Here is a 24,854-nt window from a genome sequence, read left to right as displayed (position 1 = left end):
CCATGTATCATTAATGCTTTTTTGGCAGTTATAATGGTCCTAGGTAAAGAATCCAGGCCATGGGAAAACTGGCTGCCAGTCAAGGGAACAGCTGTGGGAAGCAGGAATCTAGTGAGCTTCCCTTCGCTTCCAGCTGGCACAGGGCTGCCTTGGGAAAGGGAAGGACAGGAGCGACAGACTTGATCCCCAGGCTGTTCCCTATGTGTCTCCCAAGCCCACCTCCCTCTTAGCAGTTGGCGTAATTGTCAGGGAGGAAACTTCAACTTGATCCTGATTCCCACTGAGAACTTTTCTGGTCCAGCCACCCTGGCAGCTTACTGCTGCAGACAGCAGAGCCTTGCATGTTGTACATTAAAGCCACCCTGCTGCAGTGAGCCACAGGGACAGGACATGATAAGATTCCACTCCACAGTAGCAATGAGGCTGAAAAGAGCAGAAAACCAGAGGTGAAAACTAACTTCAGTCTGCTCTGGCTATTGCTCTTCCTTTCCCTTCCTCCATCCTCTAACAGGCAGAATAGGTCTTCTATATTGCATTAAAGTGCTGGTTGCGCACTGTCTTCATTGAATCATAGAACCATAGAATAGTTAGGGTTGGAAGGGACCTTAAGATCATCCAGTTCCAAAACCCCTGCCGTGGGCAGGGACACCTCACACTAAACCATCTCACCCAAGGCTCTGTCCAACCTGGCCTTGAGCACCACCAGGGATGGAGCATTCACAACTTCCCTGGGCAACCCATTCCCGTGCCTCACCACCCTCACAGGAAAGAATTTCCTCCTTATATCCAATCTAAACTTCCCCTGTTTAAGTTTGAACCCGTTACCCCTTGTCCTATCACTACAGTCCCTAATGAAGAGTCCCTCCCCAGCATCCCTATAGGCCCCCTTCAGATACTGGAAGGCTGCTCTGAGGTCTCCACACAGCTTCTCTTCTCCAGGCTGAACAGCCCCAAATTTCTCAGCCTATCTTCATACAAGAGGTGCTCCAGCCCCTGAGCATCCTCGTGGCCTCCTCTAGACTTGTTCCAACAGTTCCATGTCCTTTTTATGCTGAGGACACCAGAACTGCACACAATGCTCCAGGTGAGGTCTCACGAGAGCAGAGTAGAGGGGCAGGATCACCTCCTTCACCCTGCTGGTCACGCTCCTTCGGATGCAGCGCAGGATATGGTTGGTTTCTGGGCTTGCAAGCGCACACTGAAGCCGGCTCATGTTCATTCTCTCATTGACCAGCACCCCCAAGTCCTTCTCCTTGGGCTGCTCTGAATCTCTTCACTGCCCAACCTGTAGCTGTGCCTGGGATTGCTCTGACCCAGGTGCTCCGACCCAGGTCTTCTACATTGGTACATTCATCCAGTGTGTTCCAAGTGTTTTTCAGGCCAACTGGGAGCCTTTTAGTCTTCTTGCTCTACATAGTCCAAGAACAAACAGGCTTGTAGGGTTTGTTGTCTTTCATCCAGGAGGTGTATGCAGGAGGCTGGAGGTTCCTTCTCATCTCTGGTCTGTCAGTAATAATTGTCCTCTCAGTAATTCTTTCTCTTATGATATTGCTTCTGCTGGCAGCAAAAACTGTCTAGAACATTTAATTTCCAAGCCCAGTGGTCTTTGTGTGTTGGTCTCCACAAAGATCTATGTTTCTGATGTACAGACCAGGGCAGAGAACATGTTGTTCCTGGACTTTGCCCAGTTTGAGAGAGGGTGGCTTGGAAAAGACATTGCTCCTTCCTCCTTGCAGTGGCACAAAACTTCTCAGCTCCTAAAGAACAGGAACCTGCCAGGTTTGCATGGAACACAGGTGCAGCAGTACAGGGTGCTGGGGTGATGGCTGGGGACACATCCTGGAACACTGGATTCCCAGGGGGTGGGAATCGATGCTGTGCTATTGCCCTGGTGTAATTACAGCACCCATGGGCAGTTCCCCATTCTGCAGGAGCAGCTGAGGATTCTTCCTGTGTGTGCCTGTTTCACATGAGCGGTTTGCACCTATTTCTGCGTGTTTGAATGTCACTGTAGCTGTAGCTCACGCACCCGAGGTCCCAGAGAAGGCCGGTCAGGGAGGAGGGCGCGCAGGCAGGCCCACCAGAGCTGGAGGCTGGTCATGCATTGATGTCTTGGCTTCAGTGAGGTGTTCTAGGCACCAGAAGAACAGCATTGGGAGCACAGCCAGAGCATGGTGGGTGATGAGAACAGCACAGCAAGTTTTCTTCTCGTCACCATGCCGATGTCACTTCATTGCTCGGGTCAGATCACATCCTTAATGATAACCCTGTAAACAGCCTTCACACTAACACAGTTCTCAGTAAAACTAATGTTTGATTGTTCCCTAATAGCACCAGATGCAGCCTCCTTGGTAGAAGGAGCAAGAACACTTGACGAGCAGAAGGCAGCAAAACAAGCGGTACAAGATGGGCAGATGGAAGGGGAGAAGCAAGCACTTGAGGAGGAAAAATCTGTGGCTGAGGGAGGAGATGCTCGATCCAAAGAGGCAGAAGAAGTGGCACGGGTGGGAGATCTGCTGCCCAAGGAGGACACCGTGGCTGTGCTGCTGATGGAGAGTCTGCTCGCGGTGCGGGAATCTGCACCTGAGGAGAGCACCCGGGCAGAAGGAGATCCCAAAGGACAGGAGACATGGAAGGGAGCGGAGACTGGTGCAGAGGTGGCACCCGGGGAACAGGAGGGTGTGATGGAGGGGATGGGGAGCCTGGCAGCATGGGGAGGGCAGGAACCTGAGGCCATGCAGGGGGTTAGTTCTGCAGGTCATGGTGTTGAGGTGGTTGAGATGGTGTATGAGGCTGTGCAAGGGGAAGGTTCTGCAGGTCAGGGTGTTGTGATTGAGATGGTGTCTGAGGGTGTTCAGGAGGGAGTATCTGCAGGTCACGGTGTTGTTAGTGAGATGGTGTCTGAGGGTGTTCAGGAGGGAGCATCTGCAGGTCACGGTGTTGTGATTGAGATGGTGTCTGAGGACTTGCAGGAGGGACGTTCTGAAGGTCAGGATGTTGTGAGTGAGGTGGTGAATGAGGTCACGCAGGAGGCAGGATCTGCAGGTCAGGGTGTTGTGATTGAGATGGTGTCTGAGGACTCGCAGGAGGGAGGTTCTGCAGGTCAGGGTGTTGTGATTGAGATGGTGTCTGAGGGTGCTCAGGAGGGAGGATCTTCAGATCACGGTGTTGTGATTGAGATGGTGTCTGAGGACTTGCAGGAGGGAGGTTCTGAAGGTCAGGATGTTGTGAGTGAGGTGGTGAATGAGGTCACGCAGGAGGCAGGATCTGCAGGTCAGGGTGTTGTGATTGAGATGGTGTCTGAGGACTTGCAGGAGGGGGGTTCTGCAGGTCAGGGTGTTGTGATTGAGACGGTGTCTGAGGGTGTTCAGGAGGGAGGATCTTCAGATCACGGTGTTGTAATTGAGACGGTGTCTGAGGGTGTTCAGGAGGGAGGATCTTCAGATCACGGTGTTGTGATTGAGATGGTGTCTGAGGACTTGCAGGAGGGAGGTTCTGAAGGTCAGGATGTTGTGAGTGAGGTGGTGAATGAGGTCACGCAGGAGGCAGAATCTGCAGGTCAGGGTGTTGTGATTGAGATGGTGTCTGAGGACTTGCAGGAGGGAGGTTCTGCAGGTCAGGGTGTTGTGATTGAGATGGTGTCTGAGGGTGTTCAGGAGGGAGGATCTTCAGATCACGGTGTTGTGATTGAGATGGTGTCTGAGGACTTGCAGGAGGGAGGTTCTGAAGGTCAGGATGTTGTGAGTGAGGTGGTGAATGAGGTCACGCCGGAGGCAGGATCTGCAGGTCAGGGTGTTGTGATTGAGATGGTGTCTGAGGACGTGCAGGAGGGGGGTTCTGCAGGTCAGGGTGTTGTGATTGAGATGGGGTCTGAGGGTGTTCAGGAGGGAGGATCTTCAGATCACGGTGTTGTGATTGAGATGGTGTCTGAGGACTTCCAGGAGGGAGGTTCTGAAGGTCAGGGTGTTGTGAGTGAGGTATTGAATGAGGTCACGCAGGAGGCAGGATCTGCAGGTCAGGGTGTTGTGATTGAGATGGTGTCTGAGGACTTGGAGGAGGGGGGTTCTGAAGGTCAGGGTGTTGTGAGTGAGGTGGTGAATGAGGTCACGCAGGAGGCAGGTCCTGCAGGTCAGGGTGTTGTGATTGAGATGATGTCTGAGGGTGTGCAGGAGGGAGGATCTGCAGGTCACAGTGTTGTTAGTGAGGTGGTGAATGAGGTCACGCAGGAGGCTGGTTCTGCAGGTCACAGTATTGTGATTGCGATGGTGTCTGAGGACTTGGAGGAGGGGGGTTCTGAAGGTCAGGGTGTCGTGAGTGAGGTGGTGAATGAGGTCACGCAGGAGGCAGGTCCTGCAGGTCAGGGTGTTGTGATTGAGATGGTGTCTGAGGACTTGCAGGAGGGAGGTTCTGAAGGTCACGGTGTTGTGTCTGAGATGGTGTCAGAGGACTTGCAGGAGGCAGGATCTGCAGGTCAGGGTGTTGTGATTGGGATGGTGTCTGAATGTGTTCAGGAGGGAGGATATGCAGGTCGGGGTGTTGTGATTGAGATGGTGTCTGAGGAATTGCAGGAGGGAGGTTCTGTAGGTCAGGGTGTTGTGACTGAGATGGTGATTGAGGGTGTTCAGGAGGGAGGTTCTGCAGGTCAGGGTGTTGTTGTGATTGAGGTGGTGTCTGAAACTGTGCAAGGGGAAGGTTCTGCAGGTCAGGATGTTGTGAGTGAGGTGGTGTCTGAGGACTTGCAGGAGGGAGGTTCTGAAGGTCAGGGTCTTGTGATTGAGATGGTGTCTAAAACTGTGCAAGGAGAAGGTTCTGCAGGTCAAGGTGTTGTTAGTGAGGTGGTGAATGAGGTCATGCAGGAGGCAGGTTCTGCAGGTCAGGGTATTGTGATTGAGATGGTGTCTGAGGACTTGGAGGAGGGAGGTTCTGCAGGTCAGGGTGTTGTGATTGAGATGATGTCTGAGGGTGTTCAGGAAGGAGGCTCTGCAGGTCAGGGTGGTGTTGTGAGTGAGATGGTGAATGAGGTCACGCAGGAGTCAGATTCTGCAGGTCAGGGTGTTGTGATTGAGATGGTGTCTGAGGACTTGCAGAAGGGAAGTTCTGTGGGTGAGGGTGTTGTTGTGAGTGAGGTGGTGTCTGAGAGTGTTCAGGAGGAATGTTCTGGAGGTCAGGATGTTTTGATTGAGCTAGTGTCTGAGGGTGTTCAGGAGGGAAGATCTGCAGGTCAGTGTGTTGTTGTGAGTGAGGTGGTGAATGAGGTCATGCAGGAGTCAGATTCTGCAGGTCAGGTTGTTGTGATTGAGATGGTGTCTGCGGGTGTTCAGGAGGGAGGTTCTGCAGGTCAGGGTGTTGTGGAGGAGGGTGAGATGCTGTATGAGACTGTGCAGGAGGGAAGTTTTGCAGGTCAGGGTGTTGTGAGGGAAGGGGAGATGGTGTATGAGGCTGCGCAGGAGGGAGGTTTTGAAGGTCAAAGTGGTGTTGTGACTGAGATGGTGTCTGAAACTGTGCAAAGGGAAGGTTCTGCAGGTCAGGGTGTTGATGTGAGTGAGATGGTGTCTGAGGCTGTGCTGGAGGGGTGTTCTGCAGGAAAGGGTGTTGTAGATGTGAGTGAGATGGTGTCTGAGGCTGTGCAGGAAGGAGGTACTGAAGGTCAGGGTATTGTTGTGAGTGCGATGGTGTGCGAGGACTTGCAGGAGGGACGTTCTGTAGGTGAGGGTGTTGTTGACAGTGAGATGGTGTCTGAGGCTATGCAAGGGGGAAGTTCTGCAGGTCAGGGTGTTGTGAGTGAGATGGTGTCTGAGGCAATGCAATGGGAAGGTTCTGCAGCTCAGGGTGTTGTTGTGAGTGGTGTGGTGTCTGAGGTCACACCGGAGCGACATTCTCCAGGTCAGGGTGTTGTTGTGAGTGAGATGGTGTCAGAGGCTCTGAAGGAGGGAGCTTCTACATGTCAGGGTGTTGTGGAGGTGTGTGAGATGGTGTTTGACGCCACCGAGGAGGGAGGTTCTGCAGGTCAGGGAGTTGTGAGTGAGATGGTGTTTGAGGGTGTGCGAGAGGGAGGTTCTGTGAGTCAGGTTGTTGCTCTGAGTGAGATTGTGTGTGAGGATTTGCAGGAGGGAGGTTCTGCAGGTCACGGTGTTGTAGATGTGAATGAAGTGGTTTCTGAGGTCAGTAAGGAGGAAGGTTCTGCGGGTGAGGGTGTTATGAGTGAGTTGGTGACTGAGGTCACGCAGGAGGCAGGTTCTGCAGGTCAGGGTGTTGTGGAAGTGGTTGAGATAGTGTCTGAGGCTGTGCAGGAGGGATGTTCTGTAGGTCAAGGTGCTGTTGTGAGTGAGATGGTGTCCGAGGCTGTGCAGGAGGGAGATTCTGCAGGTCAAAGTGTTGTTTTGGGTGAGATGGTGTCTGAGGCCACGCAGGAGGGAGGTTCTGCTGGCCAGGGTGTTGTTGTGAATGAGGTGGTGTCTGATGCTGTGCAGGAGGGAGATTTGGCAGGTCAAGGTGTTGTGAGTGAGATGGTTTCTAAGCCTATGCAGGGGGTTGGTTCTGCAGGTGAAGGTGTTTTTGTGTGTGAGGTGGTGTCTGAAGCTGTGCAAGGGAGGGATTCTTTAGGCCAGGTTGTTCTGAGCGAGATGGTGTCTGAGGCTGTGCAGGAGGGAGTTTCTGCATGTCGGGGTGTTGTGAGTGAGACAGTGTCTAAGCCTATGCAGGAGGGATGTTCTCCAGGTCAGGGTGTTGTTATGAGTGAGATGGTGTCTGAGGCTGTGCAGGAGGGAGTTTCTGCATGTCAGGTTGTTGTGAGTGAGACAGTATCTAAGCCTGTGCAGGAGGGAGGTTCTGCAGGTCAGGGTGTTGTGAGTGAGATGGTGTCTGAGGCTGTGCAGGAGGGAGGTTCTGCAGGTGAAGGTGTTGTGAGTGAGGTGGTGTCTGAGGCTGTCCAGGAGGGAGGTTCTGCAGGTAAAGGTGTTGTTGTGAGTGAAGTGATGTCTGAGGCCTTGCAGGAGGGAAGTTCTGCAGGTGAAGATGTTGTGAGTCAGATGGTGTCTGAGGATCTGCAGGATGGAGGTTCTGCAGGTCAGGGTGTTGTTGTGAGTGAAGTGATGTCTGAGGCCTTGCAGGAGGGAAGTTCTGCAGGTGAAGATGTTGTGAGTCAGATGGTGTCTGAGGATCTGCAGGATGGAGATTCTGCAGGTCTAGGTGTTGTGAGCGAGATGGTTTCTAACGCTGTGCAGGAGGGAGGTTCTGCAGGTCAGGGTGTTGTTTTGAGTGAGATGGTATGTGAGGTCCCGCAGGAGGGAGGTTCTGCAGGTCTAGGTGTTGTGAGTGCGGTGGTGTCTAAAGTCATGCAGGGGGGAGTTGATAAAGGTCAGGATGTTGTGAGTGCGGTGGTGTCTAAAGTCATGCAGGGGGGAGTTGATAAAGGTCAGGATGTTGTGAGTGCGATGGTGTCTGAGGTCACGAAGGTGGCAGGTTCTGCAGGTCAGGTTGCTGTTGTGAGTGGGATGGTATCTCAGGCTGTGCAAGGGAGAGGTTCCGCAGGTCAGGGTGTTGTGGAGGAGGGTGAGATGGAGTCTGAGCCTCTGCAGGAGGGAGGTTCTGCAGGTCAGGGTGTTGTTGTGAGTGAGATTGTGTCTGGTGCCGTGCAGAAGGGAGGTTCTGCAGGTCAGTGTGTTGGAGATGTGAGTGAGATGGTGTTGGAGGTCACGCAGGAGGGAGGTTCTGCTGGTCAGGGTGTTGTTGAGTGTGAGGTGGTTTCTGAGGCTGTGCAGGAGGAGTGTTCTGCAGGTCAGTGTGTTGTAGATGTGAGTGAGATGGTGTCTGAGGTCACACAGGAGGGAGGTTCTGCTGGTCAAGGTGTTGTGAGTGAGATGGTGTCTGCGGCTGTGCAGGAGGGGTGTTCTGCAGGTCAAGGTGCTGTTGTGAGTGAGATGGTATCTGAGGTCAAGCAGGAGAGAGATTCTGCAGGTCAGGGTGTTGTTGTGAGTGAAATTGTGTCTGGTGCCATGCAGGAGGGAGGTTCTGCAGGTCAGGGTGTTGTTGTGAGTGAGATTGTGTCAGGTTCTGTGCAGGAGGGAGGTTCTGCAGGTGAGGGTGTTGTTGTGAGTGAGATTGTGTCTGGTGTCCTGCAGGAGGGAGGTTCTGCAGGTCAGGGTGTTGTTGTGAGTGAGATTGTGTCTGGTGTCCTGCAGGAGGGAGGTTCTGCAGGTGAGGGTGTTGTTGTGAGTGAGATTGTGTCTGGTGTCCTGCAGGAGGGAGGTTCTGCAGGTGAGGGTGTTGTTGTGAGTGAGATTGTGTCTGGTGTCCTGCAGGAGGGAGGTTCTGCAGGTCAGGGTGTTGTTGTGAGTGAGATTGTGTCTGGTGTCCTGCAGGAGGGAGGTTCTGCAGGTCAGGGTGTTGTGGAGACGGAAGAGATTGTGTCTGAAGCAATGAAGGAGGTAGGTTCTGCAGGTCAGGGGGTTGTTGTGAGTGAGATGGTGTCTGAGGCCATGCAGGAGAGAGGTTCTGCAGGTCAGGCCATTATAGAAGTGAGTGAGATGGTGTCTGAGGTCATGCAGGAGGGAGGTTCTTTAGGCCAGGGTGTTGCTGTGAGTGAGATGGTGCCTGAGGCTATGCAGGAGGAAGGTTCTGCAGGTCAGGCTGTTATAGATGTGAGTGAGGTGATATCTGAGGCTCTGCTGGAAAGAGGTTCTATGGGTCAAGGTGTTGTGAGTGAGATGGTGTCTGAGGTCACGCGGGAGAATGGTTCTACATGTCAGGGTGTTGTTTTGAGTGAGATGGTGTGTGAGGTCATGCAGGAGGGAGGTTCTGCATGTCAGGGTGTTGTGAGTGAGATGGTGTCGGAGGCCACTCAGGAGGGAGGCTCTGTAGGTCAGGATGCTGTTGTGTGTAAGATGGTATCTGAAGTCATGCAGGAGGGAGGCTCTGCAGGTCAGGGTGTTGTTGTGAGTGGGATGGGGTCTGAGGACTTACAGGAGAGAGATTCTGCAGATCAGGGTGTTGTTTTGGGTGAGATGGTGTCTGAGGCTGTGCAGGAGGGAGGTTCTGAATGTCAGGGTGTTGTTGTGAGTGCGATGGTGTCTGAAGCTACAGAGGAGGAAGGTGCTGCAGGTCAGGGTGTTGTTGTGAGTGCGATGGTGTCTGAAGCTACAGAGGAGGAAGGTGCTGCAGGTCAGGGTGTTGTTGTGAGTGCGATGGTGTCTGAAGCTACAGAGGAGGAAGGTGCTGCAGGTCAGGGTGTTGTTGTGAGTGCAATGGTGTCTGAAGCTACAGAGGAGGAAGGTGCTGCAGGTCAGGGTGTTGTTGTGAGTGCGATGGTGTCTGAAGCTACAGAGGAGGAAGGTGCTGCAGGTCAGGGTGTTGTTGTGAGTGCAATGGTGTCTGAAGCCGTGCACGAGGGAGGTTCTACAGGTCAGGGTGTTGTGGAGGTGAGTGAGGTATTGTCTGGGGCTGTGCAGGAGGGAGCTTCTACAGGTCAGGGTGTTGTGGAGGTGGTTGAGATGGTGTCTGAAGCCACACAGGAGAAAGGTGCTGCAGGTCAGGGTGTTGCTGTGAATGAGATGGTGTCTGAGGCTGTGCAGGAGGGAGGTTCTGGAGGTCAAGGTGTTGTTGTGAGTGAGGTGGTGTCTGAGGACTTGCAGGTGGGAGGTTCTGCAGGTCAGGTTGTTGGTGTGAGTGAGGTGGTGTCTGAGGACTTGCACGATGGAGGTTCCGCAGGTCAGGATGTTGGTGTGAGTGAGGTGGTGTCTGAGGCTGTGCAGGAGGGAGGTTCTGGAGGTCAAGGTGTTGGTGTGAGTGAGGTGGTGTCTGAGGACTTGCAGGAGGGAGGTTCTGCAGGTCAGGTTGTTGGTGTGAGTGAGGTGGTGTCTGAGGACTTGCAGGAGGGAGGTTCTGCAGGTCAGGTTGTTGGTGTGAGTGAGATGGTGTCTGAGGACTTGCATGATGGAGGTTCTGCAGGTCAGAGTGTTGTTGTAAGTGAGATGGTGTCTGAGGACTTGCAGGAAGGAGGTTCTGCAGGTGTTGTGAGTGAGATAGTATCTGAGAGTGTTCAGGAGGGAGGTTCTGCAGGTCACGGTGTTGTTGTGAGTGAGATGGTGTCTGAGGGCTTTCACAATGGAGGTTCTGCAGGTCAGGGTGTTGTAATTGAGATGGTGTCTGAGGTCATGCAGGAGGGAGGTTCTGCAGGTCAGGGTGTTGTTGTGAGTGAGATGGTGTCTGAGGACTTACAGGAGAGAGATTCTACAGGTCAAGGTGTTGTTTTGGATGAGATGGTGTCTGAGGATGTGCAGGAGGGAGGTTCTGAATGTCAGGGTGTTGTTGTGCGTGAGATGGTGTCTCAAGCCACAGAGGATGAAGGTGCTGCAAGACAGGGTGTTGTGAGTGCGATGGTGTCTGAAGCCGTGCACGAGGGTGGTTCTACATGTCAGAGTGTTGTGGAGGTGGTTGAGATGGTGTCTGAAGCCACACAGGAGGAAGGTGCTGCAGGTCAGGGTGTTGTTGTGCGTGAGATGGTGTTTGGGGTGGTGCAGAAGGGAGGTTCTGCTGGTCAGGGTGTTGTGGAAGTGGTTGAGATGGTGTCTGAGGCTATGCAGGAGGAAGGTTCTGCAGGTCAGGGTGTTGTAGATGTGAGTGAGATGATATCTGAGGCCCTGCTGGAAAGAGGTTCTATGGGTCAGAGTGTTGTTGTGAGTGAGATGGTGTCTGAGGGCATGTGGGAGAGTGGTTCTACGTGTCAGGGTGTTGTTTTGAGTAAGATGGTGTGTGAGGACACGCAGGAGGGAGGTTCTGCATGTCAGGGTGTTGTGAGTGAGACGGTGTCTGAGGGTGTGCAAGGGGAATGTTCTGCAGCTCAAGTTGTTGTTAATGAGATGGTGTCTGAGGCGGTACAGGAGGGAGTTTCTGCATGTGAAGGTGTTATGAGTGAGGTGGTGGCTAAGGCTGTGCAGGATGGGGGTTCTGGAGGTCAAGGTGTTTTTGTGTGTGAGATGGTGTCTGCAGCTGTACAGGAGGGAGATTCCGCAGGTCAGGGTGTTGTGAGTGAGGTGGTGTCTGAGGCCTTGCAGGATGGATGTTCTGCAGGTCAGGGTGTTGTGAGTGAGGTGGTGTCTGAGGCATTGCAGGATGGATGTTCTGCAGGTCAGGGTGTTGTGAGTGAGGTGATGTCTGAGGCCTTGCAGGATGGAGGTTCCGCAGGTCAGGGTGTTGTGAGTGAGGTGGTGTCTGAGGCATTGCAGGATGGAGGTTCTGCAGGTCAGGGTGTTGTAGAAGTGAGTGAAATGGTGTCTGAGGCTGTACAGAAGGGGTGTTCTGCAGGTCAGGGTGCTGCTGTGAGTGAGATGGTGTCTGAGGCTGTACAGGAGGGAGGTTCTGCAGGTCAGGGTGTTGTTGTGAGTGAGATGGTTTCTGAGGCCTTGCAGGAGGGGTGCTCTGCAGGTCAAGGTGTTGTGAGTGAGGTGGTGTCTGAGGCTGTGCAGGGGGGGTGTTCTGCAGGTCAGGGTGTTGTGAGTGAGATGGTGTCTGTGGCCTTGCAGGAGGGAGGTTCTGCAGGTCAAGATGTTCTTGTGAGTGAGACAGTGTGTGAGGCTGTCCAAGGGAGAGGTTCTGCAGGTCAGGGTGTTTTGGAGGTAGTTGATGTGGTGTCTCAGGGTGTGGAGGAGGGAGATTCTCCAGGTCAGGGTGTCATGGAGGTGTGTGAGATGGTGTCTGAGGCTGTACAGGAGGGAGGTTCTGCAAGTCAGGATGTTGCTGTGCGCGATACGGTGTCTGAGTCCGTGCAAGGGTGGGGTTCTGCAGGTGAAGGTGTTGTGAGTGAAATAGTGTCTGAGGCTGTGCTGGAGGGGGGTTCTGCAGGTCAGGGTGGAGTTGTGAGTGAGATGGTGTCTGAGGACTTGCATGATGGAGGTTCTGCAGGTCAGAGTGTTGTTGTAAGTGAGATGGTGTCTGAGGACTTGCAGGAAGGAGGTTCTGCAGGTGTTGTTGTGAGTGAGATAGTATCTGAGAGTGTTCAGGAGGGAGGTTCTGCAGGTCACGGTGTTGTTGTGAGTGAGATGGTATCTGAGGCTGTGCTGGAGGGGGGTTCTGCAGGTCAAGATGTTAGTGAGATGGTGTCTGAGTCCATGCAAGGAGGGGGTTCTGCAGGTGAAGGTGTTGTTGTGAGTGAGATGGTGTCTGAGGCTGTGCTGGAGAGGGGTTCTGCAGGTCAAGGTGTTGTGAGTGAGATGGTGTCTGAGTCCATGCAAGGAGGGGGTTCTGCAGGTGAAGGTGTTGTTGTGAGTGAGATGGTGTCTGAGGCTGTGCTGGAGGGGGATTCTGCAGGTCAAGGTGTTGTTGTGAGTGAGATTGTGTCTGAGGCTGTGCTGGAGGGGGGTTCTACAGGTCAAGGTGTTGTGAGTGAGATGGTGTCTGAGTCCATGCAAGGAGGGGGTTCTGCAGGTCAAGGCGTTTTTGTGAGTGAGATAGTGTCTGAGTCCATGCAAGGAGGGGGTTCTGCAGGTCAGGGTGTTGTGATTGAGATGGTGTCTGAGTCCATGCAAGGAGGGGTTTCTGCAGATCAAGGTGTTTTTGTGAGTGAGATGGTGTCTGCGTCCATGCAAGGAGGGGGTTCTGCAGATGAAGGTGTTATTGTGAGTGAGATGGTGTCTGCGTCCATGCAAGGAGGGGGTTCTGCAGGTGAAGGTGTTGTTGTGAGTGAGATGGTGTCTGAGTCCATGCAAGGAGGGGGTTCTGCAGATGAAGGTGTTGTTGTGAGTGAGATGGTGTCTGAGTCCATGCAAGGAGGGGGTTCTTCAGGTCAAGGTGTTGTTGTGAGTGAGATGGTGTCTGAAGACCTGCAGGAGGGAGTTTCTGCTGATCAGGGTGTTGTGGAGGTGGTTGAGATGGTGTCTGAAGCCACTCAGGAGGGAGGTTCTTCTACAGGTCAGGGTGTTGTTTTGAGTGAGGTGGTGTTTGAAGCTGTGCAGGAGGGAGGTTCTGCACGTCAGGGTGTTATTTTGAGTGAGATGGTGTCTGAGGACTTGCAGGAGGGAGGTTCTGCAGGTCAGGGTCTTGTTGTGAGTGAGATGTTTTCTGAGCCCTTGCAGGAGGGAGGTTCTGCAGGTCAGATTGTTTTGGATGCGGATAAGATGGTGTCTGAAACCATGCAGGAGGGAGCCTCTGCAGTTCAGGGTGTTGTGGTAGGAGCTTTGTGTGAGGCAGAGGAGGCTGCAGAGGAAGCTAGCTTGGGAGAAGCAGGGTTTGCTGGGGCAGCTGACCCTTATGGGGAAGAGGCTGTCAAGGAGACAATTTCTGGGTGGGTGGAGGCTGTGGAGAAGCCTGGGGCTCTCCTTGAGGCCCTGGGGAATCGGGATGTGTGCACAGGAGAGTCTGTGCCTGGAGGAGATGACTTTGTAAAGCCAAATGTGTTTTCCCAGCTGAAAGCATCAGGGGAAGAGTTGGCGCAGAAGGGGAAAGCAGCAACACCTGAGGTTGGCGAGGCATTGGAGGTGGAGGGGAGTTCTTTCCTGAGAGTAGAAGACACAGTGGAGGAGTCTGTGGAGCCTGGCAAGGGTCCCCTGCTGCAAGAGGCACCTGCACTGGAGGCACTGGTGGGTGCTGGAGGGGATCCCTTAAGTGAAGGATCACTTAGGCTGGAGGACACCTCAGCAGCAGAAGAGGAGGAGGGCTCAGCAGAAGCAGTCTTGTGTGGAAACCCATCTCCAGGCAGCAAGGCAAAGACGGAGGGAGCAGTGGAAGGGAAAGCGGATGGAGGGGTGGGGACGGCGTGTGTGCAGGTGGCCAGAGCAGAGCCAAGGGCTGGAGAAGAGGGCACGGGGCGAGCAGCAGGTCCGGGGGAGCGGGCAGATGGGATGGAGGGACCCGCGGGGTGTGCTGAGGGGACAGGGAAGGCGCAGCCTGCCGGCGACGGGGCAGTGGAGGGGGCAGCGGGGTCTGCCCCGGGGCGGGGGGGGAGCGCGGCGGGGGCAGCGGGGCAGGAGGGGACCGCGGATGGGGCCGCCGGGGCCGAGGCGCTGAGCTCCCCACGGCTGCAGCGGGGACATCCGGGCACGGGGGCAGCGGGCAGCGAGGACGGGGCAGAGCCGGCGGCGGGGGGAGCAGAGCGGGAGCAGAGCGGCCTCCATGGGGGCACTGCAGAGGGAGCAGCAGCCCCTGTCCCGGCGAGTGCACAGAGCCCTGCTGGGGCCGGGGAGCAGGGGACGGACAGTCCCGTCGGAGGGAGCCCGGACACCCCAGGAGCTGCTGATGCGGGCGAGAGGAGCCACAGTCCCCGTGAGGTGAATCCTGTGCGGGTCAGCCCCTGTCCCACACACTGTCCCCACGCTGTCCCTGTCCCGAGCAGAGGGTGCACCACTTCATCCCGTTTGCTATAAGTGGAATGTCTGCAGCTGGTACTTGGGGTGAGGGGTCATAGAGCCCGAGAATCATGGAAAGCTTTGTGGTGGAAGGGACCTCGAAGCTCACCCAGCTCCAACCTCTGCCATGGGCAGGGACCCCTTCCACTAGAGCAGCTTGCTCCAAGCCCCTGTGTCCAACCTGGCCTTGAACACTGCTAGGGATGGGGCAGCCACAGCTTCTCTGGGCACCCTGTGCCAGTGCCTCAGCACCCTCACAGGGAAGAGCTTCTGCCTAAGAGCTTATCTCAGTCTCCCCTCAGGCAGGTTAAAGCCATTCCCCTTGGCCTGTCCCTACAGGCCCTTGTCCAAAGCCTTTCTCCAGGTTTCCTGTAGCCCCTTTAGGCACTAGAACTGCTCTAAGGTCTCCCCAGTGCCTTCTCAAGGCTGGACAAGCCCTCCTCTCTCAGCCTGTCTCCATAGGATGATGAATCCTTTTGGGTGTCAGCTTCTGCATTCTTCCTTGCTCACAAAATCTCATAGCAAACATATTTGCTCTGGCACTAACACTTGCAGCAACCCTCCCCCCGCCATTACCATGTGGAGCAGCTCCTGATGCCCAGCATCCCGCTCCCCTGCCTGGCTCCTCTGCCGCAGCAGCAGCACTCAACTTTTCTGGTTACTCCGGCATCAGCTTGCAGGAACCTGTTGCAGCAGCATCGCAGTAGCTCAAACTTCAGCATGTTTTGTGTAAGCTGACTTTTTTCTCTCTGTTCCGTAGGAGCCTGCAGTCACAGACACCGCTGTCGTGCCCCCGGTACAACCCCAGCTTGGGAAAGAAAGCAGCCTCTAAGCTTTTTCTGCAGCTCCTTCCTCAACACTGACACAAGTTGCTGTAGCTTTGTGCTGATTGCAATGTTCCCTCCTTTATTTCACTCCATGAGTACCACAACTGTCTGTCACATTTTACCAGAGCAGCTTCTCCGTGTGCAGCAGACACCCAAAGCAAGCCTGAACCCGCCAGCCCAGGGAGCAGCACACTCAGAATGACGAAGAGGACAATCACAAGGGCTGTTCCACTGCTTGCTTTTCCCCAGACACAGGGAAATACTGGACCAGCTGAGTCTCCTCCCCCAGCACCACTGCTGCAGGCTGAGGGTGGCTGTGCTGTGTGTGCTCACAGGACAGGAGGTGTCTGCACGCAGTGCCCGCGGTGGTGGCTGTGTCCATGTCCTGACTGCTCTTCCCTGTGTGTCATTTCCTATTCTGAGCTGCAGGCTCTTCACTGTGAGCCAGGGCTGTGTCCCTACCGTGGCCATGGGCACCCACTGCTGCTCTGATTCCCGTAGGGCAGCTGGGGGTGCTTGGCAGGGTCACGAGATGGGGTGTTTACTTGGGGGATGCTGCGCTCCTTGGGGGGGGGGTGTCTCTGTCCTTGGGGTCCAGGCTTGCTGCTGGCCATGCTTCAGGGTGTTCTTGGCACTTGGCAATGTTGAAGATCATTGGATCAGAGCAGCTCTAATGGGTCTGTGAATGAATAAAGCCTTTTGCTTCTGCTGGTGCCAGTCAGGAGTGATTCCCTGGCCCATGAGGCTGTGCTGGGTGGTCAGCAGGGTGAAGCTGGCTGCAGATCTACACTGCTGGAGTCTGCATTCCAGCTCTGCTGCATCTCCTGGCGTGTGAAGGGCACAGAATGGAAAGTTGTGCTAAGGACCTTGTCCAGGGGTGGGCACTGCACATCCGTCTGGGGTATCAAAGCCCCTGGGCCAGTCTGTGCAGTTTCTTAGATCTTTGCAGATGGTTTCACAGAATGATGTATCTTGAATCTTGTTCAAGAGTAACTCGTGCCAGGGCCTGGTCTTCAGTACTGATCTCTTCTTTCTAACCAAATGACTAATGCTGAGTTGAATGCTATAACTACATCATGCATGCACTCATGCAGAGCAAAGGCCTGTGGCTTGTAAGCATGGTTGCACCAGCACCATTTACAATTGCACATCCATACACGTGGTTGCAATTCAAGTGTTGGAGCTGAGCAAGCGCAGAAGGAGGAGGGCAGGGATTTGCCTTTGCAGGGGTTGCCTGGAAGGGTCAGGACTGAAACTAAGGCTGTACTTGGGCACGTTGTGAGTCATACTGGTCTATCTGACATTGAGCTGCTTTACTGAGTGCAGGATGAAAACACACGAGGTGTGATTTGTTGGTGGTAGGCACCAGGGAAGCCCAAGGTGAATGGTGCTGCAGTGATTGGGGAAGGAAGCTGACAATTCATTAGTTAAAATACTTGATATATTTACAACTGACACTTGTGTGTGTGATTTTAACCATTATGGGAATGAACCCTTTGCTTTGGAACATTCCAATTGTACGACTTCTTGTATTGCTCTAAACCCCCACCCTGCAAATACTCTGGTTTTATAGACTGGGAGAAAAAAAAATCAGCTTTCCCAAGAACACACCATGATTTCTGAGCTCATATTGACGGGATGAGCTCCTCTCTGTCGTGCTTCTTTCTCTTCTCTCACATACAGGGCAGGTGTGGGTGAGCTTTGATCTGTGGTACAAAGCAGTTCTTGCCCCATCTCACCTTTTCCCCTGGCATGGACCAGACAGTTCCCCCGTTCTCATGCTTACCTTCTTCCTCCCCTGTTCCCTGCTGATGAAGCCACTTGCAGGTCACTGAGGGCCATGGACTGGAGCTGTGCTGGGCCATGTTCATTTGTCCAGCTCCTTCAATGGGGCTGATTTCTAACATGGTCAGAGGGCTGGAACCACGTACACAATTGAGCTGAATTTGGCAGTTTCAGTGGCTGGCCCTGCTGCTGCTGGGCTGGCCGTTAAAGCTGTGCCATTTGTGCGCTTTCAAATGGGAGCACGCCTGTCATCGGAGAGGGTGGAATTGTTTGGTAAGAAGCAGACCCGTCGAACGTTTGGACCTCGCTAAGAGGTCTGAACCCGCAGCTTTCAGACCTGCTACAGGCGGTGGTTCTGCTCCTTGCTAGTCACTGATTAACGCCAGCGCGAGGGGATGCAGGTGGCTCTTGGGAGCAGCAGGATGTGCACCAGCCCCAAGCATTCACGGCACCGACCGCGTGCGGACACAGGCGCGCTGGCGGCACCTCCGTGCGCTGCCCGCGGCCGGTGGGGGCCACCCTGCATGGACCCAGCCCCGGGCGGGCTCCCCCAGGGCAGGTCCGTGCTCAGGCACCGGGCTCGGCTCTGCTGCAGGGCAGCGCTTGGGCACCGGCGTGCTCCAGGCGGGGAATAACAGGGCAGTGGGAGCGCTTCCAGCTGACCCTCGCTATTGGCAGAAGGTTCCAGTGCAATGAACTGTCACCGCCTCTAGAAGCAGCGGTCAGCTCCCCCCACCACACCCCCCCGACCTGTTCGGGGTGGTTTTAGTTTATTTAGTTACGTTGAATGCGCAGTGACCGGAGGTGCTGTGGCCCAGCCCATGTATGGTGCTCAGCAGGCTCCAGAGAGCATCCTGCAGCAGCTCTGCTTTGAGGCCGGACGGCGCTGTTCCCTGTGTTGAGGTTATTTGTGACACAGTCCTAAATATTTCCCTTGTGGTTTAAAGTTTGTTGTGAGTTCCTCTTGCTTCCTGTAAGCAAAGGCCTAGAAGGATACTGAGTCTGTCAAAACCAATCCCTCCAACCAAACCAAGCAGGTGGGTAAGAAAACACAGATGGCTGGAAGAGAGCAGTGAATGTGACCACCCAGATACCTTTATTCTCAGCAAGCACAAAGCATCCAAGGACCAGGCTTTGGTGAGCTGCAGCCGGGGGCTGCTGTGCTGGGGCTGTGCAAGCCCATGGTGTAGAACATGAGACACAGGATGTGCCTGGGACTGAAGGAGCTCAGACAGAAAATGGGTCTCAAACAGTAACAGGCCAAGGGGAATGGCTTTAACCTGCCCGAGGGGAGATGAGCTGAGCTCTTAGGCAGAAGCTCTTCCCTGTGAGGGTGCTGAGGCGCTGGCACAGGGTGCCCAGAGAAGCTGTGGCTGCCCCATCCCTGGCAGTGTTCAAGGCCAGGTTGGACACAGGGGCTTGGAGCAAGTTGCTCCAGTGGAAGGGGTCCCTGCCCATGGCAGGGGCTGGAGCTGGAGGAGCTTTAAGCTCCCTTCCAACCTAAACCAGGCTGGGATTCTGTGACTGATCTGGTTCAGGAGCTGGAAGCGGGAAAATCTTCAGCTCTGGATGGAGGTGGGGAGCAACAGGCTGCTGCTCCTCCTGACCAGGGCAGACCAGCGGCTCCCAGCTCCTTCCAGTCAGCACTGGGCTGGTAGCCCCTCACTTTTGGGCAGTCCCATCTAAGAACATCTTGCTGCACAGCTCTGAAGCTACAACAGATGCATTTTTACTTTCACCACATCATATTATTGAAGCTCCAGGTGAAAGTGCAGCATTCCTCGTGGGACATTAGAATCACAGAATCATTTCGGTAGGAAAAGACCTTCAAGATCATCAAGGCCAGCCACTAACCCAGCGCTGCCAAGTCCACCATTAACCATGTCCCTCAGTGCCACATCTACCTGTCTTTTAAATCCCTCATTTAACATTAACATTCATTTGTTAAGGAAGAGATGCACACCACCAAAAACTCCTAACCTTCAAGCAGGTCAGCAGAGAAAGATGCTAAAGCAGGACTTGTGACGGGGACATTTGCCACCAGCACATGGAGCTGTTGGGGGTCCTCAGTGCAGCACTGGGAGCCTGGGTCAGTGCTGACACGGTGATGGGTCTCTCCGCAGAGGGACGGTTCATGCTGTCAGCTGCTTTCTTCAAAGCTGCCACTGCTGCAGGAATGAAACCTCATGGTGCTCATGGGGTCCGACACGTAGCCTGTGGGGCACAGAGAGAGGTTCTGTGGGGCTCAGCAGTGTAACGTTACCCCCCAGCCAGGTAATGTGCGTGTCAGTTTGGGGTGAGCAGGATCATGCCGATACCTCCTCCCTGGCTGCAAACTTCCCTCGATATCGTCTGCTGAGGAGAAGTTTAACTGGGAGGTAAACAGACCCTGTCACTCGTGTGAAGAATTCACAATGAGCAACACAAAGCAGGCCCGGTTACCGACATAAAACCACCGATCTCGATGTTTTAATGGCACAATGGAAGTTTGCCATTGGAAATTACCTTCTGTCCTTTCAGCTGGAGCTGCTCTGAAGCGTTCTGATAGAGGCGTTTGTAGAGCATTTCAGTTCCTGACACTACCAAACACAGCGACCACTCATGCCCACCCTGTATCTCCAATGCACACCCCAGCAGTGCCAAAGAAACCGGTGCTTCCTTCGCACGGTGTCACTGGTCACCTGCTCCAGCTCCTCTGATTTCACTGGACTGATATGGAGAGCCTCTTGTCCTCCAGCCCTTCATTCCCTTTTGTTCCTCTCTAACACAGGCCCGAGAACCCCACTCCAGCCTTGCCTGGATGCTCTCACCAGAGAGGTTCACTGAACATTCCTGTCTCTGGTTTTCTTCCTCCCTGAATCTTCCAGGTGCCGGGTACCTGATGAGAGCTGTGCCCTAGGAGCTGCTCCCTGTGCGCTCCCTGCAGCTCTGCAGCCACGTACAGAGTCATAACAGCAGAGCTTCTGTTCTGGTTCAGTTTCAGAGGTCAGCACCTCATCACTCGTGACAGCAGCGCTGCTCCTGGTGCTGTACACAGCACACGGGGAGATGTTCTCCTCTTCTCACCCCATGTGCTCTGTTAGAGGAAGGGAGGGAGTGCAAGGGCCATGCTGGGGCCCGTGCAGAGCTGCAAAGATGCCAAGTGTCGGATAGATGCTTCAGGCAGAACAAACCACTGCATTCTGGTGACAGAACAGGTTGGGAAGTGGCAGGAAAGGGAACGGATGCCAGGAGAGGAAGTGAGGAGGCCCCAGAGCAGGGGATGGCAGCAAACAGTGAGGATGGTGGAGCCGCTCCACACAGCTGCCGTCGGAGCACACAGGGAAAGGTGTCCCCTTGTACGCGCTCAGCAGCAGTGATGGGAGGAGCAGAGGCTGCACAGCTCCTCCGCCTGCAGCAGCACCGGCACCTTCCTGCTGCTGCTCCCGTGGTGTGCGTGTCCCTGCCCGTGCGTGCTGCCTCTCAGAGCCCAGCCCCGCTCTCGGTGCTGAGGATGCCGCTGCTGTTCCCTGCCATGTAAGGCTCATGGCTCCTGCCGCTGTTTGCCCCCTTTGTCCATCACATCCCAAAGTCCGATACAAGGATTTGTGACAAAACCTGTACCCAGCTGTCAGAACAGAGGCGGGTGGCACAGGCAGTGCCAAAGACTCGGCTCCTGCCTGCTCTGTGGTGCTTTTCAAAGAGGGCATCAGAGGCTGGTTTTGCATCGGTGAACTGCAGCGCTCTGTATGCTGGTGCCTCCAGCAGTGCCTTCAGAAGACACCTCTTGTACTGCTCTGTCTGCAGGCTGCCTGCCTTCCCCTGAGCTCCAGCACGCTGCATGGGGCAGGCACAAGGTGGGTCCGTGGTGCTGCCATTGGGCTCAGCAAGAGCAGCAGGTGGAGCAGATGGACCCCTGTGTGTCAGCACTGCAGTGAGCGACCTCCCCAGCCCCTGCCGACCCCATCCAGCCCCTGCACTGTTCTCTCGGGGGGTGTTCTGGTGCCTCCAGAGGGGCAGCATTGTGGCTCAGCCACGCCGCGGGCTGTTCTGCTCCCACTCACCGTTCTTGTCAATCGGGGGGTACTGGAAGTTTCGTCTCATGTCATCCAAAGACAGCCCCTGAGAAGGGTGTTGCCCCGTGCTGCAAATGAAGCAGGAGGGGTCAGGTTAGGTAAGTGATCAGGTCACATCTCAGATCATCAGAACTCCTACAGAGGTGGAAGGAAAATACTGACATGAAGTCCCTCAGCCTGATGCCCAGCCACGGGCATTTGCAGTAACCAAAAACCAAGAAGTTATGAAGCGGGAAGATGTCTCGGATGCTCACACCGCATCCCCTCTCAGGATAACGTCCCTCAAATAGACTGTCTGCGGCTTTACAACCGTTTGTATGCCGCTATTCCAGAAGCAGTCCTGGGCACCAATCCGAGATCAGTGCAGCGTGTTCCATGCATCACTGCCAAGAGACCCCTGCGAGTAAGTTCACTGAATTGTCTTCCAGTCCCTGACCAAACCCACTGTCCTGCCAAGAGGCTGCTCAGCCCTGAGCCCGAGGGGCTGCCATGTGCAGGACCGTCCCCCTCCTCTCCTCAGAGCGGAGCCGGACATGGGCTGTCCCAGGCAGGGCCGGTACCCACCTCTGTGACCACACCGCGTACGCCCGCGCGTTCAAGGCGTACTCCAGCTCGAAGCGGCTCCGCAGCGCTGCGACGTGGCTGCGGCCAGGACCTCCCCGAGCAGCGAGGCAGTCCGAGGACGAGGAGGGGGACAGGGAGCCGCTGCTGTTGCTGGAGGCTGGGGACATCAGCTGGGTTTAAAGACAAAACCGGGCACCGTTGTTACGTATTTACAAACCTTCCCTCGTCTTTTTTGAGTCCCGCATTTCACAGAACCCCAGCCTGGTTTGGGCTGGAAGGGAGCTCAAAGCCCATCCAGCTCCAACCCCTGCCACGGGCAGGGACCCCTTCCACTGGAGCAGCTTGCTCCAAGCCCCTGTGTCCAACCTGGCCTTGAACACTGCCAGGGATGGGGCAGCCACAGCTTCTCTGGGCACCCTGTGCCAGCGCCTCAGCACCCTCACAGGGAAGAGCTTCTGCCTAAGAGCTCATCTCAGTCTCCCCTCTGGCAGCTTAAAGCCATTCCCCTTGGCCTGTCCTTACATTTCCTTCAAAGTTTGGCGCACAAAAACCTCCTGGCTTTGACCAGCTGAGGAGAGTTAAAAAGGGAGGAAATAGAGGAGGTGGAGGGAGAAAATTCGTTATAGTCTGCGGTGCTTAACTTACCAAAGGTCTTGCTCCTTAAGTCTCCTCTCAAACAAGGCTGTGCCCTGGCTGTAGCACAGCTTCAGCTCTAACTCCCCAGCTAAGTAATGCTTTCCCTTTTTCATGTATAAGCTCTTGCCCCAGGTATCTTCCAGCACACGCTGCTGCCCGTGTACCACAGCAACCTGGCCTGCCATGAGGTGACGTGGCTCCTTGTGGTAGTGCTTCACCTGCTTTTCTGCACTGAAAAGCTTCTGCTTCACCTGGAGTACCCTGCTGCAGTCAGAGCATGAAGGAATGCGGTAGGTTACGTGTGTCTTCTCTGACCCCTAAGCTCAAGAGCAGGGATCCATTTTGCAAGGAATTCTTTGGTTCGGTTTGTTCTTTACGACTGACATGCACCAATAGGCACAGAAAATGCCCCTTCAGGAACTGCAGCCCTGAGTCATCTGCTTTGACCACTCATCTTACACCAGGCTGAGGGCTGATACATTCATCTGTGTTACAGCCACAGCCCAGAGCAGGAATCGCCTTTGCATTGCCTCTTACGTTGTCTGGGTTTTACCTTTCTCCCAAGGGTCTTGGCCAATTTGTCTTTGATTCTTGTTAACCTGAGCAGTCTGGGATGGGACGAATGGGACCATAAAATCCCGCATGGCCCCAGCACTGCGGGCTGTCCCTTCAGTGCACTTCTTGCTCACAGCACTACGTGGGTCCTGCCTCCTCCTCCCGGCACCTGTACGAAGCGCTCCTCACACGACGCCTTCATCACCCAGCGCACTGGTTAGTGATGGGGGGAAGTGGCTGCAGGCTCTGCCCTCGCCTGCCGCAAGCCCCACGTGTACCCCGCAGCGCACCCACGCTCACCCTTACCTCAATGTTGCACAGACATTCCTCTAGTTTTGTGACTACTTCTGAGAACTCCGGCCTCCCCTGCGAACACAAGAGCAGGCAGAGCTGTGTCAAAGCACATTACAGCGGCCCCATTCCCCTTTCCCTGAGTTCCGTGGCCCTCAGAAGTAAGTGCCCCCTTGCTTCTGAGAACAGGAGCAAAACACCTTTAGTAAAGCTCATTTTAGTAAGTTTTTGCCCACATTTTGTGCAAAGGTCAAGCTGACTGAACCCATAGCTCTATCACACAGCTCTAAGACATTAGCAAGATTAAGTGGTGCTGGAGTGATACTGATGAGTGACAAAGTGCATTAGGATTCTGAAAAGAGTTTCTTTTCATTGGGGCTAAATGATCTGTGGAGATGCTAACAAGATACAGTGACTGTATCCATTACATTGCACTTCCTTAAGTCAACGATTTAATATGACATCTTATTAATACATTTAAACAGAACGTGAGTTACATGCTTATGAGTATTAGCAACTACTTTATAGTTATGGAAAACAACCAACACCCCCTGCCATAACATGAGCTCCTGCAGTGCTCAGACAAGAGCATATACAAGAACCCAGGAAACACTGACAATAAATAACCCAGTGATGAGACAAACCAGCTGTGTCCTGAGCTGCAGGTACATTGGATGGGGCTTGGAGCAAGCTGCTCTAGTGGAAGGTGTCCCTGCCTGTGGCAGGGGTTGGAACTGGGTTGGCTTTAAGGTCCCTCCCAACCCGAACCAGTCCAAGATATGATTCTATGATATGATACACATTTGATGTGTGACTGATTTGGTATCATACACATATGATACACATCTAAGCAAACTGAATTCCCAGGCTCTGGAGGATATTTCTCAGGCAGTTCAGAGCCACATGCAGGGATGCCTGGGACACGCGCAAGGATGCTGTGATGGACCATTCAGGGCCCCCTGCCCAGCTGGCACATAGAAGCATATAAAGGTCCAGCCCATCTCCATAGCCCTCTGTGTGAGAGATGCTTCATGGAGATGACATTCATCTGGCTGCTTTCTATTTTCCATCCCCAGGGAACACTGCCAAAGCCCAGGAATTAGGGAGACCAGAGCAGCAATGCACAGGGTCCAAAATCTGCATCACTTTCATGGGCACACACACAGACCTGTGCAGGACCCAGCCAGGCAGGAGGTACAGCTGGGATGCAGCACCAGCAGTGCTGCCTTTGGGAGATCTGACCCTCACTATGAGGACAGGGATATAAAGACCTGTTAGGGGTCGTTATATCCTACCTCTACCCTGAATGCTCTCAAGCACCATTAACTCCTGCTGTGGCCACTGTGAGGATGATGAGGTTTTTGCAGTCTTGCTTTAGTTAGTTCATGTTCCCTTTAGTGCAGAAATAGCAACAGGCTGCAGAAGCCAACACAAACCAGTCTTCCTTTAACTCCTGTTTCATAACCTCAGAAGGGAACGCTTGTGTATTTTACTTTATTAATGCTGTTGCTATTGAGTTAGTTGGGATAATCAGATCGTATTCTCCAGTCATCAACACCTCCCTGACTGCAACAACTCCTGGTTAAACCAGACTCCTGTCCTGCAGGCATTGCTGGGCTCCAAAAGACAGGAATTCCAGCCAATATAACATGTGTCTTGACATTCACAGAGCAGTTACTTTCTGTCCTAAAGGAGAGACCATGAATTGCAGCACATCTCTGAGTCTGTCTTTAGCAGCATTAACCAGTCCCAGGGGAAAGTTCTCAGCTGGGGAAAAGTACTCATTGTGTTCACTAGTTTAAGCC

The 24,854-nt window shown here is 54.2% G+C and overlaps 3 protein-coding genes across 7 annotated transcripts in view; 2 read left to right on the top strand and 1 right to left on the bottom strand.

Annotated features, from left to right (window-relative positions):
- The window catches only part of ERICH3 (glutamate rich 3), a 28,745-nt gene extending 25,168 nt beyond the window's left edge, over positions 1-3,577 (top strand). The window contains exons 15-16 of the mRNA XM_061469598.1: positions 2,332-3,501; positions 3,543-3,577. Of these exons, the coding sequence (XP_061325582.1) occupies positions 2,332-3,501; positions 3,543-3,577 (1,205 nt within the window). The remainder of the gene's footprint in view (positions 1-2,331; positions 3,502-3,542) is intronic.
- LOC133277679 (spidroin-1-like) lies at positions 3,558-15,286 on the top strand. Of its 2 annotated transcripts, XM_061469782.1 has the most exons (11): positions 6,105-6,192; positions 6,313-6,449; positions 7,029-7,088; positions 7,557-7,653; positions 8,017-8,376; positions 8,563-8,622; positions 9,526-9,650; positions 10,539-10,596; positions 11,302-11,421; positions 12,904-14,258; positions 15,097-15,286. In XM_061469782.1, the coding sequence occupies exons 2-11, from the start codon at positions 6,330-6,332 to the stop codon at positions 15,166-15,168; spliced, it is 2,427 nt and encodes an 808-aa protein (XP_061325766.1). In that variant the 5' UTR covers positions 6,105-6,192; positions 6,313-6,329; the 3' UTR covers positions 15,169-15,286. The 2 variants fall into 2 exon arrangements, with proteins under 2 accessions (XP_061325767.1, XP_061325766.1); XM_061469783.1 differs by lacking the exons at positions 6,105-6,192; positions 6,313-6,449; positions 7,029-7,088; ... (1 more) ...; positions 8,017-8,376; positions 8,563-8,622 and adding exons at positions 3,558-3,740; positions 6,840-6,891 and having other exon boundaries at positions 12,904-15,179.
- Positions 15,287-18,445: 3,159 nt separating this feature from the next.
- The window catches only part of TNNI3K (TNNI3 interacting kinase), a 45,036-nt gene continuing 38,627 nt past the window's right edge, over positions 18,446-24,854 (bottom strand). Inside the window, exons 22-25 of one of the 4 annotated variants that reach the window (XM_061469776.1) lie at positions 23,065-23,124; positions 21,568-21,737; positions 20,992-21,071; positions 18,446-19,162 (exon numbers count right to left, since the gene is read on the bottom strand). In XM_061469776.1, coding sequence (XP_061325760.1) covers positions 19,089-19,162; positions 20,992-21,071; positions 21,568-21,737; positions 23,065-23,124 — 384 coding nt within the window. In that variant the 3' untranslated portion in view covers positions 18,446-19,088. The remainder of the gene's footprint in view (positions 19,163-20,991; positions 21,072-21,567; positions 21,738-23,064; positions 23,125-24,854) is intronic. The other 3 variants (XM_061469778.1, XM_061469777.1, XM_061469779.1) reach the window with 3 other exon arrangements.

Source organism: Pezoporus flaviventris, unplaced genomic scaffold (assembly GCF_033815535.1).
Source record: "Pezoporus flaviventris isolate CSIRO_AGI_PZ_B2104156 unplaced genomic scaffold, CSIRO_AGI_Pfla_v1 ptg000059l, whole genome shotgun sequence".
Lineage (NCBI taxonomy): Eukaryota > Metazoa > Chordata > Aves > Psittaciformes > Psittacidae > Pezoporus > Pezoporus flaviventris.
Note: the sequence above shows the minus strand (reverse complement) of the source record. Positions and strands in the feature narration are given on the sequence as shown.

Bases quoted from the DNA above. Each gene is read 5' to 3' on its own strand.
- LOC133277679 (XM_061469782.1), top strand. From the start codon at position 6,330: ATGGTGTCCGAGGCTGTGCAGGAGGGAGATTCTGCAGGTCAAAGTGTT. The intron at 9,651-10,538 runs GTTGTTGGTGTG...TCTGCTGGTCAG, and splicing joins TGGGAGGTTCTGCAGGTCAG to GGTGTTGTGGAAGTGGTTGA. The intron at 11,422-12,903 runs GTCAAGGTGTTG...GTTCTTCTACAG, and splicing joins GCAGGAGGGGTGCTCTGCAG to GTCAGGGTGTTGTTTTGAGT.